Source organism: Ornithorhynchus anatinus, chromosome 9 (genome assembly GCF_004115215.2).
Source record: "Ornithorhynchus anatinus isolate Pmale09 chromosome 9, mOrnAna1.pri.v4, whole genome shotgun sequence".
Lineage (NCBI taxonomy): Eukaryota > Metazoa > Chordata > Mammalia > Monotremata > Ornithorhynchidae > Ornithorhynchus > Ornithorhynchus anatinus.
The window spans coordinates 20,400,629-20,416,327 of NC_041736.1; the positions used below are offsets into that span (position 1 = coordinate 20,400,629).

Below are 15,699 nucleotides of genomic sequence, written 5' to 3' on the forward strand. Positions count from 1 at the left end.
ATGAGGGCGGCTGTGCCCGGGGCCCTGGTGGCATGAGGGCTGACATTCATGGGACCCTGGTGGCATGAGGACAGCTGTGCCCAGAGCCCTGGTGGCAGGAGGGCTGACATTCACAGGACCCGGATGGCACGAGGGTGGCTGTGCCCGGGGCCTGGTGGCAGGAGGGCTGACATTCATGGGACCCTGGTGGCATGAGGGCGGCTGTACCCGGGGCCTGGTGGCATGAGGGCTGACATTCATGGGACCCTGGTGGCATGAGGGCGGCTGTGCCCGGGGCCTGGTGGCATGAGGGCTGACATTCATGGGACCCTGGTGGCATGAAGGCGGCTGTGCCTGAGGCCTGGTGGCAGGAGGGCTGACATTCATGGGGTTCGGATGCCATGAGGGCAGCTGTACCCGGGACCCTGGTGGCAGGAGGGCTGACATTCATGGGGTGCGGATGACATGAGGGCAGCTGTGCCCGGGGCCTGGTGGCAGGAGGGCTGACATTCATGGGACCCTGGTGGCAGGAGGGCGGCTGCGCCCGGGGCCTGGTGGCAGGAGGGCGGCCATTCACGGGGCTCGGGTGCCATGAGGGCGGCTGTGCTCGGGGCCCTGGTGGCCCGAGGGCTGCCAATCACGGTCCCCGGATGACAGGAGGGCCGTGGGGCGGACGGGCGCGCGCTGGGGGCGGGGCGCGCGGCGGCGCGAGGGGGCGGGGCGCGAGCCCCAGCCTGTCGGCGCGCGTCGCCCCCCCCCCCTCCCGGGGCCGCGGTGGCTGCCGGGAAGCGGCCCAGCGAATGGGCGTTGGGGGAGGGGGGAGGGCGGCGCGGCGAGTGACCTTTCCCCCGCGCCCGGCGGCCGCCCGGGGCTCCAGCAGCCCCGACCCATGGCCGACGCCGCCCACCAGGCCCCGGAGGCCCCGGAGGCCGGCCGAGGTCCGGGCCCGGGCCGGCAGCGCGCGGGCCGGCGGCTGCGGGTGCTCAGCGGACACCTCGGGGGCCCGGGCCCGGCCGCGCCCGCCCCCAACGCCTGCGGAGCCCGGCCGCCCGGCCCCAGCGCCATCCCCAAGAGACGGTCAGTCGGCAGGTCCTGGGGGGGGGGGCGGGAGGGGGAACCGTCCCTCCATCGCCCCTCCATCGCCCCCACCGCCTCGGCGTCGGAGAAGAATCCTCATCATAATGGGGTTTAGGCGCCCGGGGCACCGGGCTCGGCGCGGGGGCGGATGCGGAGTAATCAGGTTCATCCCACGTGGGGCTCGCAGGGGGATCCAACCGAGTCGGTCGCCCCCTTCCTTGCCCAGGAAAGGGGGTCGTGGGCAGGGAGTGTGTCTAGTAATGATGGTGTTTGGTAAACGGTTACTACGTGCCAAGCACTGTTCTAAGCGCTGGGATGGATATAAGGTCATCACGTTGTCCCACGTGCGGCTCACAGTGGGATCTATCCGAGTTGGTCGCCCCCTTCCTTGCCCAGGAAAGGGGGGGCGTGGGCAGGGAGTGGGTCTAGTAATGCTGGTGTTTGGTAAGGGGTTACTACGTGCCAAGCACTGTTCTAAGCGCTGGGGTGGTTATAAGGTAGTCAGATTGTCCCACGTGGGGCTCACAGTGGGATGCAACCGAGTTGGTCGCCCCCTTCCTTGCCCAGGAAAGGGGGTCGTGGGCAGGGAATGTGTCTAGTAATGATGGTGTTTGGTAAGGGGTTACTACGTGCCAAGCACTGTTCTAAGCGCTGGGATGGATATAAGGTCATCAGGTTGTCCCACGTGCGGCTCACAGTGGGATCTATCCGAGCTGGTCACCCCATTCCCCGCCCAGGTGTGTCTAGTAATGATGGTATTTGGTAAGCAGTTACTATGTGCCAAGCACTGTTCTAAGCGCTGGGGTGGATATAAAGTCATCAGGGCATCCCACGTGGGGCTCACAGCGGTATCCAACCAAGCTGGTCGCCCCCTTCCTTGCCCAGGAAAGGCCTGGGCTGGCAGTGTGTCTAATAATGAAGCTATTTGGTAAGTGGTTACTACATGCCGTGCACTGTTCGGAGCACTAGATTGGATATAAGGTAATCAGGTTGTCCCACATGGGGCTCACAGTGGGAACCAACCAAACTGATTGTCCCTTCCTCTACCCAGGAAAAGTAGCCGTGGGCAGCGAATGTGTCTAATAATGATGCTATTTGGTAAGTGGTTACTACATTGCCAAGCACTGTTCTGAGCGCTGGGGGAGATATAGGTAATTAGGTGTTCAATCCAGCCAAATTGGTCGCCCCCTTCTCTTCCCCGGGAAAAGCAGCCATGGGCAGTCATTATGTCCATTTAGTGTCGCATCGTCCTGTCCCAAGCGCTTAGTCCAGTGATGGTGATGATGGTATTTGTTGAGCGCTTACTATGTGCCAAGCACTGTTCTAAGTGCTGGGGGAGATACAGGGTTATCCAGTTGACCCACGTGGAGCTCACAGTCTGTCCCCATTTTACAGATGAGGTAACTGAGGCATAGAAAAATGAAGTGACTTGCCCAAGGTCACCCAGCTGACAGGTGGAGGCGGGATTAGAACCCGCGACCTCGGACTCCCAAACCCATGCTCTTTCCTTTAGCGTTGCATCATCAGTGCAGTGTCCCGCACACAGTAGGCGCTCAGTAAATACGAGGGGATGAATGAAAAGGCCATAAAACCACAAGTCAGAGCTGATCGGGATTGAGTCCAACAAGATCAATAAGCCTTGGCTGTTCTTCCCTCTTCCTTTGCTCTTCTTCCCTGTCCTCACCTCCCTTCCAACTTTCCTCACCTTCCAGTTTCACTTGCCCTGGGCCAGGAGTTCCAGGCTTTGCCCCAGGGAATGTCGCCCCAGCACTTCAGGGTGTGTGTGATCCACCTTTGGTGCAGGCCAGGGAAGGAAGGATTGCCAAACCTCAAGTTTCATGAGGTTGAATCATAGCATCTGGGGAGGATGGACCGAAGTGCAATTGGTTTTAATTTGTTCTCCCTGATCTGGCTGATGACTAGTTAAATGTATTACAGGCCACCATTTAGCGGATCTCCTGGGTCTTGGTCTTTTCAAGTTATCGATTTGGCTACAAGACTGTCGGCCCTCACTTCTTTCAGGGAGCGATGCCGGTGGAGTTTCACCTCTTTGGTTGCTTTTAATAGTGTAAGAAGAACTGTAAAAGGTTTAATGCAAATCTAATAATAATCATGGTATTTGTTAAGTGCTTACGATGCTCCAGACACTGTACTAAGCACCTGGGTGGATACATGCAAGTTGAATTGGACACAGCCCCTGTCCCACGGGGGGTTCGCAGTCTTGATCTCCATTTTACCGGAGGGAACTGAGGCCCAGAGAAGTGAAGTGCCCAAGATCACACAGCAGACAGGTGGCAAAGCCAGGATTAGAACCTATGACCTTCTGACTCCCAGGTCCCAGCTCTAGCCATTACGCCATCTAGATTGTAAGCTCCCTCTAGGCTAAGCTCCCTGTGGGCAGGGAACGTGTTTACCACCTCTTATACTGGGTACTCTTCCAAAGCCTAATGCAGTGCCGTACCCACAGTAAGTACTCAATAAATACGACTGATGATTGAATTATTTTGGGGGACTGCATTATTTCTGCTTTTTTAAAAATAAAATTGCATGCAAAGTTGATTGCACCATTATGAGAAAGAAAAGAGCAAATCCTTTAGCTTTCTTCCTTCCCCATCAACTGATAAACTGTTGCCAAACTTGTGCTTCAGCTCCTACAGTCTCCATCGGAATAGCTGTTAGTATTGCAACTCCTACAGTCTTCGTCAGAATAGCTCTTATTATTGCAACCTGATTTCAGAATTCTGGAAACAGCTAGTTCATTAAAAAAATACCCTTTCTTTTTGTGAACATCGTGGTGTCAGGAATCGTGTGTCTATGAATTGTTTTAGGTTTGTAAAAATCCATCTCAGCTGGAGACTTGGGGATAGACCTGAAGAAAAGCAAGTCTGCTGAACTTAACTCAGTTTTGGCTGTGCTGTGTAGGAAGATGCCTGAAGACAACAGTTCTCCAAAGTGGGAGTCTTACAGCACTCCTGATCAGCTCTGGGCCGGGTCTTTACAAGTCGTGGATCTGGGCAGGGAGACCAGAAGTTGTCCTTGGAGAGGTAGCCCTGATCTCTCCCGGGGCCCTTCTCTGATAGCAGCAGTAGCATTTATTAAGCTCTCTTTACTAAGCGCTGGGAGAGGATACCCAGGTGGAAATTAGGCACCATCCCTGCCACTTCAGGGCCTCACAGTCTAAGTGTGGGGGAGGGATGGGAGACAGACACATCAAGAATGATGAAACAATAAAACACAACACAAGCAAATGCCCACAGTAGGCTCAAAGTCTCGGTGGGGGTGATATCGAGAATAATAATTGTGGTATTAAGCAGGTAGGTGTCAAGCACTGTACTAAACACCGGGGTAGATACAATATATCCAAGTTGGACAGAGTCTCTCTCTCCCATGGGCCCATAGTGTCCTCCCCAAGCCCCTTGAAGTGCACTCCATGGTGTTGGCCAGGGATTAATGGGCAGACGGGTAGAACTCAGGTTAAAAATAACACCTCAGTGAAATCGCGTCCGTTTCCTACCGAGTTGAGAGGAAGACCCGCGGGGGGCCCCGATCCGGTCATGCTACGCCCCTTTCGGGAGAACCATTCTCAAAGGCGAGCCGCCCTTGTTTTGCCAAGAGTTAAGTAACCGAAGATCCAGCAGCTTTGTGGAATCCTTGCAGGAGGGAAGTGTGGTTGCTTGAGCAACAGGAGATGTCATCTGCCTAGCTCGAGGCGAGTCTCATGTTTAGAAGTTGGTCCAGGAGGATGCGGTGGCAAAAAGTCCGAGTTGAGTTGCGCTACTAATGTAGGTTGCCCAGCGGGACTCCGTCTGTATCATAGGGGCAGTTTAATCTGACGAGATTGATGTTAGCAAGTATAAGTACCTCTAGTGTACGTTTTTTAAAATGGTATTTGTTAAGTGCTTTCTACATGCCAGGTACTGCTCTAAGTGCTGGGGTAGATACAAGATAATCAGGTTGGACACAGTCCATGCCCTACATGGGGCTCACAATGTTAATCCCCTTTTGACAGATGAGGGAACCGAGGCCTAGAGAAGCCAAGTGACTTTACCCAAGATCCCACAGCAGACAAGTGGCGGAGCCGGGATTAAAACCCAGGTCCTTCTGACTCCCAGGCCCGTGCGCTATCCACTCGACTGCATTACTTCTCCAGTGGACATTAGCACATCGTAATGATTGCTGGGGTAATGACCTGGAGGTCACGATTTCTGGCCAACAGTGGGGTCAGAGTCTAAGGGGGAGCCCCCTGTTTTAACCTCAGGGGAGGTAGAATTTGTGCACCCTCTGCTTCTGAAGCGGGGCTTCACTCCTGCAGCATCAAGGCACAGGAAGGCGTAAAGATCCATTCTTGGGGGAGGAAGAGGAGGCTTCCTGGCTGGTATGCCATCTAGGAGCTGAAGGCTTTGGCAGCCTGGCGGCCGATCCCAGGAGACTTCCTCCCTGGCAACGGACGACCCGTGTCTGGAGGCCCGTTGGAAGGCAAGCTTGATTCCTAGGCCATTGCTTGGCGTGAAGACTCTTTCTGGCCCCCGAACTTCAGTGAATGCTGGTACATCGGCTGTAAAATTTAGCTGACCTGGGCAGAGCAAGAATTTTAAGTGACTTTGGACCCTGAGGTCAAGCAATTGGTGGTATTTGTCCACTACTTACCGAGTGCAGATAGAGTTGTTAAGATACAATTCCTGCCCTCAAGGAGCTTGCAGGCTATCGGAGAAGACAGACAGGAAACTAGTCAGTGCTATGAGCATTGAGGAGGAAACCCTCTGAGCCATGTGCTTACATCCAGGATGTAAGCCCTCTCTAAGAATAGATGTACTCGGTGTTGATTCTGGAATCTCCTAGGTAAATGTCAGTTGCATCATGGCATGCTAGCCAGGAAAGTCGGCCACTAGGTCTAAGGTCACGGGACCTTTGGTCTGTTTGAAATCAAGCCTTTGCCTGTGCCAACTGATGGGTTTGGCAGGCTTCACTCTGAAGAGGGTTCTCCACTAGGTATTGGATGCACCTGCTTACTGAGTCATTGTCTGGCCAGCACCTAGTTCTTAAGTACTTCTCACTTAGGTATGTATGTACATTTTCATTCAACTGTATTTCTTGAGCACTGACTGTGTGCAGAGCACTGTATTGAACGCCTGGGAGAGTACAGTTCAACAATAAACAGACACATTCCCTGCCCACAGTGAGCTGAATTCATACATGCATTACTTTATTCAACTATTTCAATCTGATATACTTGTCCCTTTACCTGTTATATATCGGTGCTTTACCTCCTGCTCCCATTATTTATAAAGACATTTTTCTCCCCTGTTGGATTGAAAGTTCCTTGTAACAGTCCATGTGCTCAGCACAGTGCTTTGCTCTCAGCAGGTGCTCAGTAAATGCCATTGATTGTGGGGGCCCAGAGCTAAGTGGTAGCACCTGGTGTCACGGGATCCACCGGTCCCCTTAACCCCTCCAGTGAATGAAGTCCCGGTCGGGTGATTGAGAACCCACTGGATCTGCGGGTTGGTACCAAGTAGCACAGGTTGTGTGGGGTTACTGGCGAATAGTCTGCTGACCAGATTGCTCTTGCCTTTAGGTGGGTTGCGGGTTGGAGTCCTTGGTGGGTATGGCCCAAAATAAAAGGGAAAGTGACAAGTGAAGAGGAGCGAGGACTGTCTTATATTCTTATATCTCAGACACAGATATCTTTAGATCCTCATGCGCAGCAGGTGGAGGGGATTATCTGTCCATCAATCAGTCCATAGATGATGGCCGAGTGGAATGAGCACAGGCCTGCGAAGCAGAGGACCTGGGTTCTAATCCCGGCTCTGCCAGTTGCTTGCTGTGAGACCTCAGGTATGTCACTTCTCTCTGCCTCAGTTCTGTTCACCCTCCTTCTTGGACTGTGAGCCCCATGTGGGACATGAACTGTGCCCAACCTGATTAGTTACCCCAGTGCTTAGAACACCTTCTGGAAAATAGGAAGCGCTTAACAAATACCATAAAAAAAAAATCTGAAGAAGCAAACCCAAGCCCGACATCTAAGCCTACTCCAACTGCCGCACCGTAATTTCCCTGGTCTTCAGAGACCCTGAAACAGAAGGGATGGAGGTAGTTTGCATCAGGCTAAGAGTAGCCAGGGTTTTTTTGCTGGTTTGCCCCATCCCTGAAGTTGAGAACGTGTGTGTTTATCTGAACCCCTGCTAGACTTTCCCCAACTTTATAAGGGTGAGTGCTTGGTTCATAGCTGCAGGCCCTGTGGTTCACATGCAAGAATTCATTTGTAACTACAATTAATATGATCAGTTTGAGGGTGCAGGAAATTTTCTGCGATAATGAGTTCATTTCCTAGTCACCCTCTCAACACAACGCAACTTATCTTCTCAGTTGACCATCTTGGTTTGGACTTGGATCTGACAATCCCTGAAAGGTGGCCCATTCATTTGACACAGAGCAACCATTCTTTTCTTGAGTTAGAAGGGCTGGCATCTTATTTGTGAGTAGTTAAGGGACTGAATCCTCTATCAAGATACGGACCTGACACTTCCATGGATGGGCCTACCTTAACAGTGAATAGGCTTCCATCTCTGTCTGAAAGGAGCTGTATGGGTTTTTTTTGTGTGTGTGTGTGTGTTTTGGGTATTTAAACGGGATAGTTAAGTGCTTACTATGTGTTACTATGTGCCAGGCACTGTACTAAGCGTTGGGATAGCGCTATGCTGCTTCTGTGGTAGGATAATGTGCCTAACAGTTCCATTGTTACCTCCTCTGTCTTTCCCAGAATTTTAAAGGTGCAGTGAAAGTCCTTCAGGGGATTGTTGTTTCGCAGAAAGATTAAACCATCTTCTTTTCCACAGTGTATTGTTTTGTGCAGAACAACACGCCTGTATTCAGACAGAGCCCTCTGGTTAATACTGCCGGGTCTTCTTACAGGTTTCTCAGCAGCATACTGAGATTTATACTTTTCAACATGCTTGAGCACCTAGATTTTTACATAGTGACTGCAATCGCAGGACAGTCCTCTAGACTGTAAGCTCGTTCTGGGCAGGGAGTGTGTCTGTTTTATTGTTGCATTGTACTCTCCGAAGCGCTTAGGATAGTACTCTGCACCCAGTAAGGGCTCAAGTGTAATAATAGTAGTAATTATGGTGCTAAGTGCTTACTATGTGCCCACTGTTCTAAGCGCTGGCGTAGATACAAGGTAATTAGGTTGTCCCTCGTGGGGCTCACACTCTTCATTTCCATTTCACAGCTGAGGTAACTGAGGCACAAAAGTGAAGTGGCTTGCCCAAGGGCACACAGCAGACAAGTGGCGGAGGCCAGTATGATTGGCTGACAGTGCTCGGCACGCAGTAAGGGCTCAGCTCCCTCTGATGATCCGTCTTTTTCAGATCCCCTGTCCTATGACCAAGCTGAAGTTTTATAGGTAATCCTACTGAAGTTTGCTTAGGGTGTTGTATTTTCTGTTTTAAAAATTTTCTTTCCAAATGCTGGGAGCGCTAAAACTTCTTAAATTCTTTACATGTCTTTTGATGAGAGGTTGTGCTTCTCAATAGATATACTCTACTGTCCTAAGCACTTTGTAGAGTGCTCTACGTATACTGAGCGTTCACTAGATACCATTGATGATGATGGTGATGATGATCTCAGCTTTTTTCCAACATGAGGACTAGGTTGGTAATGCCAGTTTGAGAGCTCTGCCATTATTGTTCTAAACTCTTTATAGGTGACTCATGAGTAATTGGTGCCTGAGTCAACAACAAGGCTTATGCCCTCCTAGAATTTGGCTTTCGGCGTACACTTGCTGTTATTTCCCTCAGCCATCCACCCTTAATGGAACGATAACCTTGTTATCTGGGACTTGATTTATATTTCAAAAGTGTCTCGGTTGCCGCTCGCCCCATCTAAACTGTCAGTGAATGAACAATACAGCATTTTCCTGTAACATGGAACAGTTCTCCATACCCACCTTCCACCAGAGTGAAAGATTTTCTGGTTTTCTGCATCTCTAAAGTAACTCAGTCTGCTATTTCCCTAAGAACTGTTAGAGTCTAGAGGTCAGGGGCTGAACTTGTCAGGGGGTCTTCATTAATTCATTCAGTCATATTTATTGAATACTTACAATGGGCACAGCACTGTACTAAGCACTTGAGATTACAGTAAATATACACATTCCCTGCCCACAACAGGCTTACGGTCTCTGCATAGTACGATGTTCTGCACACTATAGGCACTCAGTAAATACCAAGATTAAGTCCACTTGGAATACTCTTTCTGTGCTACAGCATCCTGAAATTACTAGCTTCTATCTTTCACTTTTATAATAATAATAATTATGGTGTTTGTTAAGTGCTTATTATGTGCCAAGTATTGTTCTAAGAGTTAGGGTAGATACAAACTAATCAGGTTGTCCTATGTAGGGCTCACAGTCTTAATCCTCATTTTCCAAATAAGGTAACTGATGTGCAGAGAAGTTAAGTGGTTTGCTCAAGGTCACGCAGCGGACAAGTGGTGGAGCCGGGATTAGAACCCACATCCTCTGACTCCCAAGCCCGTGCTCTTGCCATTAAGCCACGCTGTATCTCGCACCAGAATTGTTTGCCCAGGGTTTATCTAGCCAGTGGCTGGTGAATGAATTACTTTCCTAAAGGGCTCCTTGATATTTTGGTTTGCAGTGAGACCGAACACCAGTAGATTACGAGTAGAATGTGTGGGTCTGTGTATCCTAAAGCATGTGTCCACTCCTCTTAGTGTAAGTGTGGGAGATGGATTTAGCTAAAGACAGAAAGTGTGTTAGTCTTGCTTTTGACTTTTTCTCCCAGACCAACATGTATAGGGAGGACAAGAACCCTACAGGACACTGGACGTTTGGTTTGAGCCTTAACTCCACTCATTCAACTGTATTTATCGCACTGTTATTGCGTGCAGAGCAGTGTATTAAGTGTTTAGGCAAGTATAATATAACAGGGTTGGTAGACATATTCCTTGCCCACAGCAAGCGTACAGTCTAGATGGGGAGAACCTTCCAGGTGCTCTCAGAAATGCCAAACGAAGTCTTAGCATCCGTAGATTTTTTTCCAAAAAAAATTGTTAAAAAAGATGCATTCTATAGGCAAACCACCCCCTTCTTTTTATTCTGAGTTATCCCAAGCACCACAGCGGGACTTGAATTCCTTGCTTCTTCTGAGCCCCAGGCTGGCAGTCCAGAACAGGCAGGAGCTTCAACTGCAGACTCTGCCAGGGCCTCAGGGCCTTCCTGGTACTTCATTCCTTCGAGCGGGAATAGCCTCAAGAAAGTACGAAAAAGGAATTGTGTCCTCACCTCATCCAGCCCGAGCCAGCGGGTTGGGCCATGGCTGGTTCTTCCCCAGATGTTTGGGGGTGGTGGCGCCACGGCTCAGCCTCGAGGGGTTTGGGACAAGTGGGGCAATGTGGGAAGCTGAGGAGGGCTGCTTGAGGAGCGGCCCAGGAAGAGGAGCAAGTGTTTGAAGCCAGACTGGGACGGGGAAAGAAAACCGGGACTGTAGAGAGATTCCGCAGTGGAGAAGCTGAGTTGCCGGCTAAACGGTTGTAGAAACTTTCTGGGTCCTGTAGGTCAGTGGTGTATAGGGTTCCTTCGGCTTCCTTCGGTGACCAAGGCAGCTTGGATTGTCCTTTAGCGTCCAGGAGAGAGTAAATAATATGTCCTTGGGGATATGAGAAGGAGAGCTTCCCTCCTCCTCCTCCTCCTCCTCCTCCTCCTCCTCCTCCTCCTCCTCCTCCTCCTCCTCCTCCTCCTCCTCTTCATCATCTTTTTCCTTGTCCTCCTCCCACCACTCTGTCTTTGGGCTAACTAGGCCTGGGATTCCCCAAAAGCATTGGACTTGGGCCCCTTCATGATGTACCTCAGTAGTTTGGGGGCCCTGCTGCCTTTGCTTTCCGTTCACTCGCACGGCTGCACTTCCGCTTGTGCACAACTGAAGCTGGTGACACCCAAGTGCAGGGACCTCCCTGTTTATCTGGAACGATCCGCGGCCACCTTCCACCCTCCCCTCGTTCCTCGGGGGGCTGGAAAGGGAGGAGAAGACAGGTCTGCTCATGGGCTGCTCATGGATCGACCGTGCCCCAGCTTATAAGATCACTGGGAAGGCTCTGAGCCAGGCAGCCGGAGAATGCAGCCGCTCTCTGTGCGAGTTCTTTGGCCCCAGCTGTTGGGAGAGAGGTTTGGCGAGGCTGCTGAGCCATGCTGGCTGAATTTTCGGAGCGATGAGGCCAGACCTCTCCCCCAGATTGACCTAGACCTCACCTCCTGCCAAGCTGCTCCAGAGGGAAGGTTTGTATTTCAAGAAAAATGGAATCCACTCCCCTTCAGCGATGGGGTTGAGTTCTGGACAAACCCCACTTTAAGAAAACCTGCGTTACAGCTCAGGCACCTGGACGGATGCTAAATGGATGATCTGAGAAGCATTCTCCATTGCCTTAATAGCATTCTGTTCAAAACTCCTAGAGCAGACGTGTTGTAGAAGAGCAGAGGATAGTTTCAGGGTACCTGAGGTTACCAGAGTGTAGGGGCCAATCTTTTAAGCTAATTGCCTACAAGGAACTGCATCTCTAGCAGCAGGGGGATGTACCTACTGTTATTCCTTAGCAAATCAGTCACAGAATTAAAATCAGAGTTTGCAGCTCCCAAATTCACAGTTTATTGCTTAGCCCTCTGAGCCATGCAGACTTTAAAGCTTCAGCACCGGACCCTCAATTATCCACGGTAATTAGGAAGGATATTGCATGGATCTTGGTCGCCGCAAAATTATTTATCGAACACCTACGTCGTGCAGCGTGATCTACCCAGTGCTTCGGGATAAATAGAGAAAATTAATTGGCCCCATTCTCCGTCTTCAGGGAGCTCACAACCTGACAAACAGAAACAATCAATTCAGCATCCGGAATGCAAATTGCAACAATTAAATCCATGAGCCAGCTCTGTCCGGTCAGGGTCTGAGAGCAGCCGGTGACCTTCATCTTCCCCGCAACCCAATGGTTTATTGGCTCATACCCATACTCCAAAGTTGAAAAAGTTGTGGGGGGACAGGGGGCTCTCCAGCTTCTGTTCCTCAGAAAGGTTGGTAGTTGCTCCTCCTGCTCCAGGGGAAAGAGGTGACGTCTTGGTGCCTCTTTGCCACTTGGCCTCGGTGGCTGGGGTCGTGGGCTAAAGCACAGCTTCAGGCAGTCGTATTTACTGAGCACTTAACTAAGCACTTGAGAGAGTACATTAGAACGATAGACACATTTCCTGCCCACAATGAGCTTATGGTCTGGAGGGGGACACTTGAGTGTCCGAGCAGCCCAGTTTAAAGTGTTATCGCTACCCTCACCTCTTTTGGAGAGGTGGGACTTGGGTAATCAATCAATCAATGGCTTATATTGAGCACTTACTGTGTGCAGAGCACTCTACTAAGCGCTTGGGAGAGTAGTTGGGAGATATTTTCCCCACCCACAACAAGCGTCGAGTCCAGAGGACGGTAAGACTTCTTGACTCTGCAGTCTGGAGCTGACAGTCTACAGTGTAGGATACTTGATGATGGAGGGCAAAGGCAGTAGCAAGGTCTCAAACCCCGAGGAGCCTGGCTTGAGGAACAGCATTCTGGTTTTGCAGCTCGTTGGCAGGGAATGTGTCTGTTTATTATTCTATTATCCTCTTCCAAGTGCTTTGTAGAGTGCTCTGCACACAGTAAGCACTCAATAAATATGACTGACCGACTCCCCTCTGCCTTCCTATGAAGATTTTTTGTGTTTTTCATGTGTACATGAAACGCATACAGAATCCTAAAGCCCCACTTTAGCCATTAGTTTCAAACTTCCTATCAGAGGGTTTTTTTAAAAAAAATTGCAACTCTTTGTGGCTTTATTTGGCTTGAATTTCATAGTAATGATAATGATTGTGGCATTGATTAAGCACTTCCCAAGCTCCAAGAACTGTACTAGGCACTGGGCTTGATAATCAGGTCCCACATGGGGCTCCCAGTCTAAGTGGGAGGACAGGTATTGAATCCCCATTTTGCAGATTAGGGGCTGAGGTACAGAGATGTGACTTGTCCGGGGTCACCCGGCCCACATGTGGCAGTGCTGGGATTAGAACACAGGATCTCTGATTCCCAGGCCTGGGCTCCTTCCACTACGTCATGCTGCTTCATAACATCTTTCTTTCTTCCACACCTTCTGTTGGAAATGCCAGGGAAATGATCAAATGGAAGTCAGGGAGAGAGAGGAGGATGAGAGAAAATCCTCAAGATGAACTGTTGAGGACTGGCTTTGCCAGTGAGCAAGTACATTAAGCTTTTGGGGAGGCACTCCTAATTCTGTCTGGCCCATACCCTGCTGTTGATTAGTATAGGAAAGAAGAGCTCCTCCCAAAGTGCCTGCTGCACTGCCAGAAAGTAACTTCCTCGTTGGCAGGAACTGGGCATTGAATATCTTGGTCGGAGTTCTCATCGATTGGGGTCTGGTTTGTTTTTTTTCTTGAAGGATCAGAGAGATCCTAAATGGGCCCGGACTAGAATATTCCAGGATGCAGTAAACATTAGACCAAATATGGAAAAAGGGTAAATTCCTCAAGAGCAGCTGCTCAGACCTAGATTTCTCTCAGATGCACACCTCAGTATATCTAATGCAGTGTATTGCACTTTGGATTTATTGAAGACTAATCTCCAAAAGGCCTTCCCTGACTAGGCCCTCATTTCCTCTTCTCCAGTTCCCTTCTGCAGCGCCCTGATTTGCTCCCTTCATTCAACCTTCCCTAGGCCCCACAACACTTCGGTACATATCTTCTAGACGGTGAGCCCATTTTTAGGTAGGCGTTGTTTCTATTTGCTGCAGAATTGTACTTTCCAAGCGCTTAGGACAGTGCTTTGCACTCAGTAAGCGCTCACTAAATACGATTGAATGGATAAATCCATAATTTATGTTAATGTCTGTCTCTCTCTCTCTAGACTGTTAGCTCCTTTCGACAGATAAATGTGTCTACCAACTCCCTCGTATTGTACTCTACCAAGCACTTGGTACAGTGATCTGCACACAGTAAGCACTCGGTCCAATTGATTGGAAACAGCAGCAGTAGTTACCTAGTTTTAAGTGTGTTTGGTGGTAATAAATTCAAAATTATGCCATTTGTTATTTTGCTTTACTACTGCATGATAATTTAATCATTCTTATATACATAAGTATGTATACACACACACACATGAAGAAGTTAACATTCCTTCAGGGCTTGTAGTAAAGGTTACAAATAGTTAAAATCCCCAAAATACTCTTTTAGGGTTTCAAGACCCAGGGATTCTAGCTTGTTCGAACAGCTTCAAGACCTACACGTTACAGCCTTTTCAAATTTAGCTTTATTTCTTGTTCTCTTTATATTCAACCTACTCTTTTATTTGGGTAAATCAAACGGTGGTTAGTTGACAAGCTGTGTAAAGAGGCTATTAGTGCCCAGTTACTCTAAAGCCACCAAATGTGGATGGGCAGCCTGACAAGCAAGCACATGGTCTCTGTAATCCCTGCAAGTGGAAAACTCATTTCCTTGAATTTTACTGATCTTCATTATGCAAGTAATTTATGGACTTGCAAATTATGTTTCATGGTGACACTAAATCTGCACTGTAAATAATCTGGAAGCACAGTCACAATCCGAAGAATAATGTTCTTTCCTCTGGAATTTGCAGGCAGGCTTGACCTATCTGAAAATGTTTGCACCCACAGGAAGTCTTGCCCTTTGGTTTTGCCTTCTCTCTGAAATTCCTGTATTTTACAGTGAGACCAGTAGCACATCTGAACTAAGTGGTATGGGGGTGAGATGTGGCTCTCTCCAGGGAGGTATTGGGCAGATCTGTGGGAAGTAGGTGGTCTTTAGAAATTGAGGCATACCTATGCTGCTGGTAGAGGCTTCAAAATCCTTTTTTTTTTTGGAGCATTACAATTGAATATTTTAATGAATTTAAAGTGTAATTATGATTTTTCTAGCTGAATGAACTCAAACTTGATTATCTTGAAACTTATTACTGCGATGGTATTTATGCTAAGCAGTAAGTTAGATGCAGAGTTCTACTGATTGAATCTGTTCTTTTATGCACTTTGAAGGAAATACATTAACATAGGCAGGAGCAGTTTTGTGCAAATTTGATAAACTACTTACTCTCACTCTCTCTCACTCCGTCTCTCGTAGTTACCTTTTTCTGTAGGATCAAGAGCTGGTAATGCAAAGAGCTGGGTGTTCTTTCTGGGCCAGCCAGAGCACTGGAATCCATTTCAATCAATTAGTAGTGTTCATACTATTATTATTATTGTGGTATTTGTTAAGCACTTTGTGCCAGGCACTGTACAAAGCATTGAGATAGATAAAAGGTAATCAGGTTGTACTCGGTCCCTGTCCCACATGGGGCTCCCAGTCTGATTCCCCATTTTACAGATGAGGGAACTGAGGCACAGGGAAGTAAAGTGACTTTCCTAGGGTCACATAACAGACAAGTAGCAGAGTCAGGATTAGAACCCATAACCTTCTGACTTCCAGGCCTGTGATTTATCCACTACACCTTGCTGCTTCTTAATGCCAACTCTGTTGTATTTTACTCTTCCCAGTATTTAGAACAGTGCTGTGCACACGGTAAATATTCAGTAAATACCACTGATGATGAG

The 15,699-nt window shown here is 49.1% G+C and overlaps 1 protein-coding gene across 2 annotated transcripts in view; it reads left to right on the plus strand.

Annotated features, from left to right (window-relative positions):
- Positions 1-807: 807 nt before the first annotated feature.
- The window catches only part of AGPS (alkylglycerone phosphate synthase), a 103,214-nt gene continuing 88,322 nt past the window's right edge, over positions 808-15,699 (plus strand). The window contains exon 1 of one of the 2 annotated variants that reach the window (XM_039913181.1): positions 808-1,056. In XM_039913181.1, the coding sequence (XP_039769115.1) occupies positions 869-1,056 (188 nt within the window). In that variant the 5' untranslated portion in view covers positions 808-868. The remainder of the gene's footprint in view (positions 1,057-15,699) is intronic. The other variant, XM_029071686.2, reaches the window with a different exon arrangement.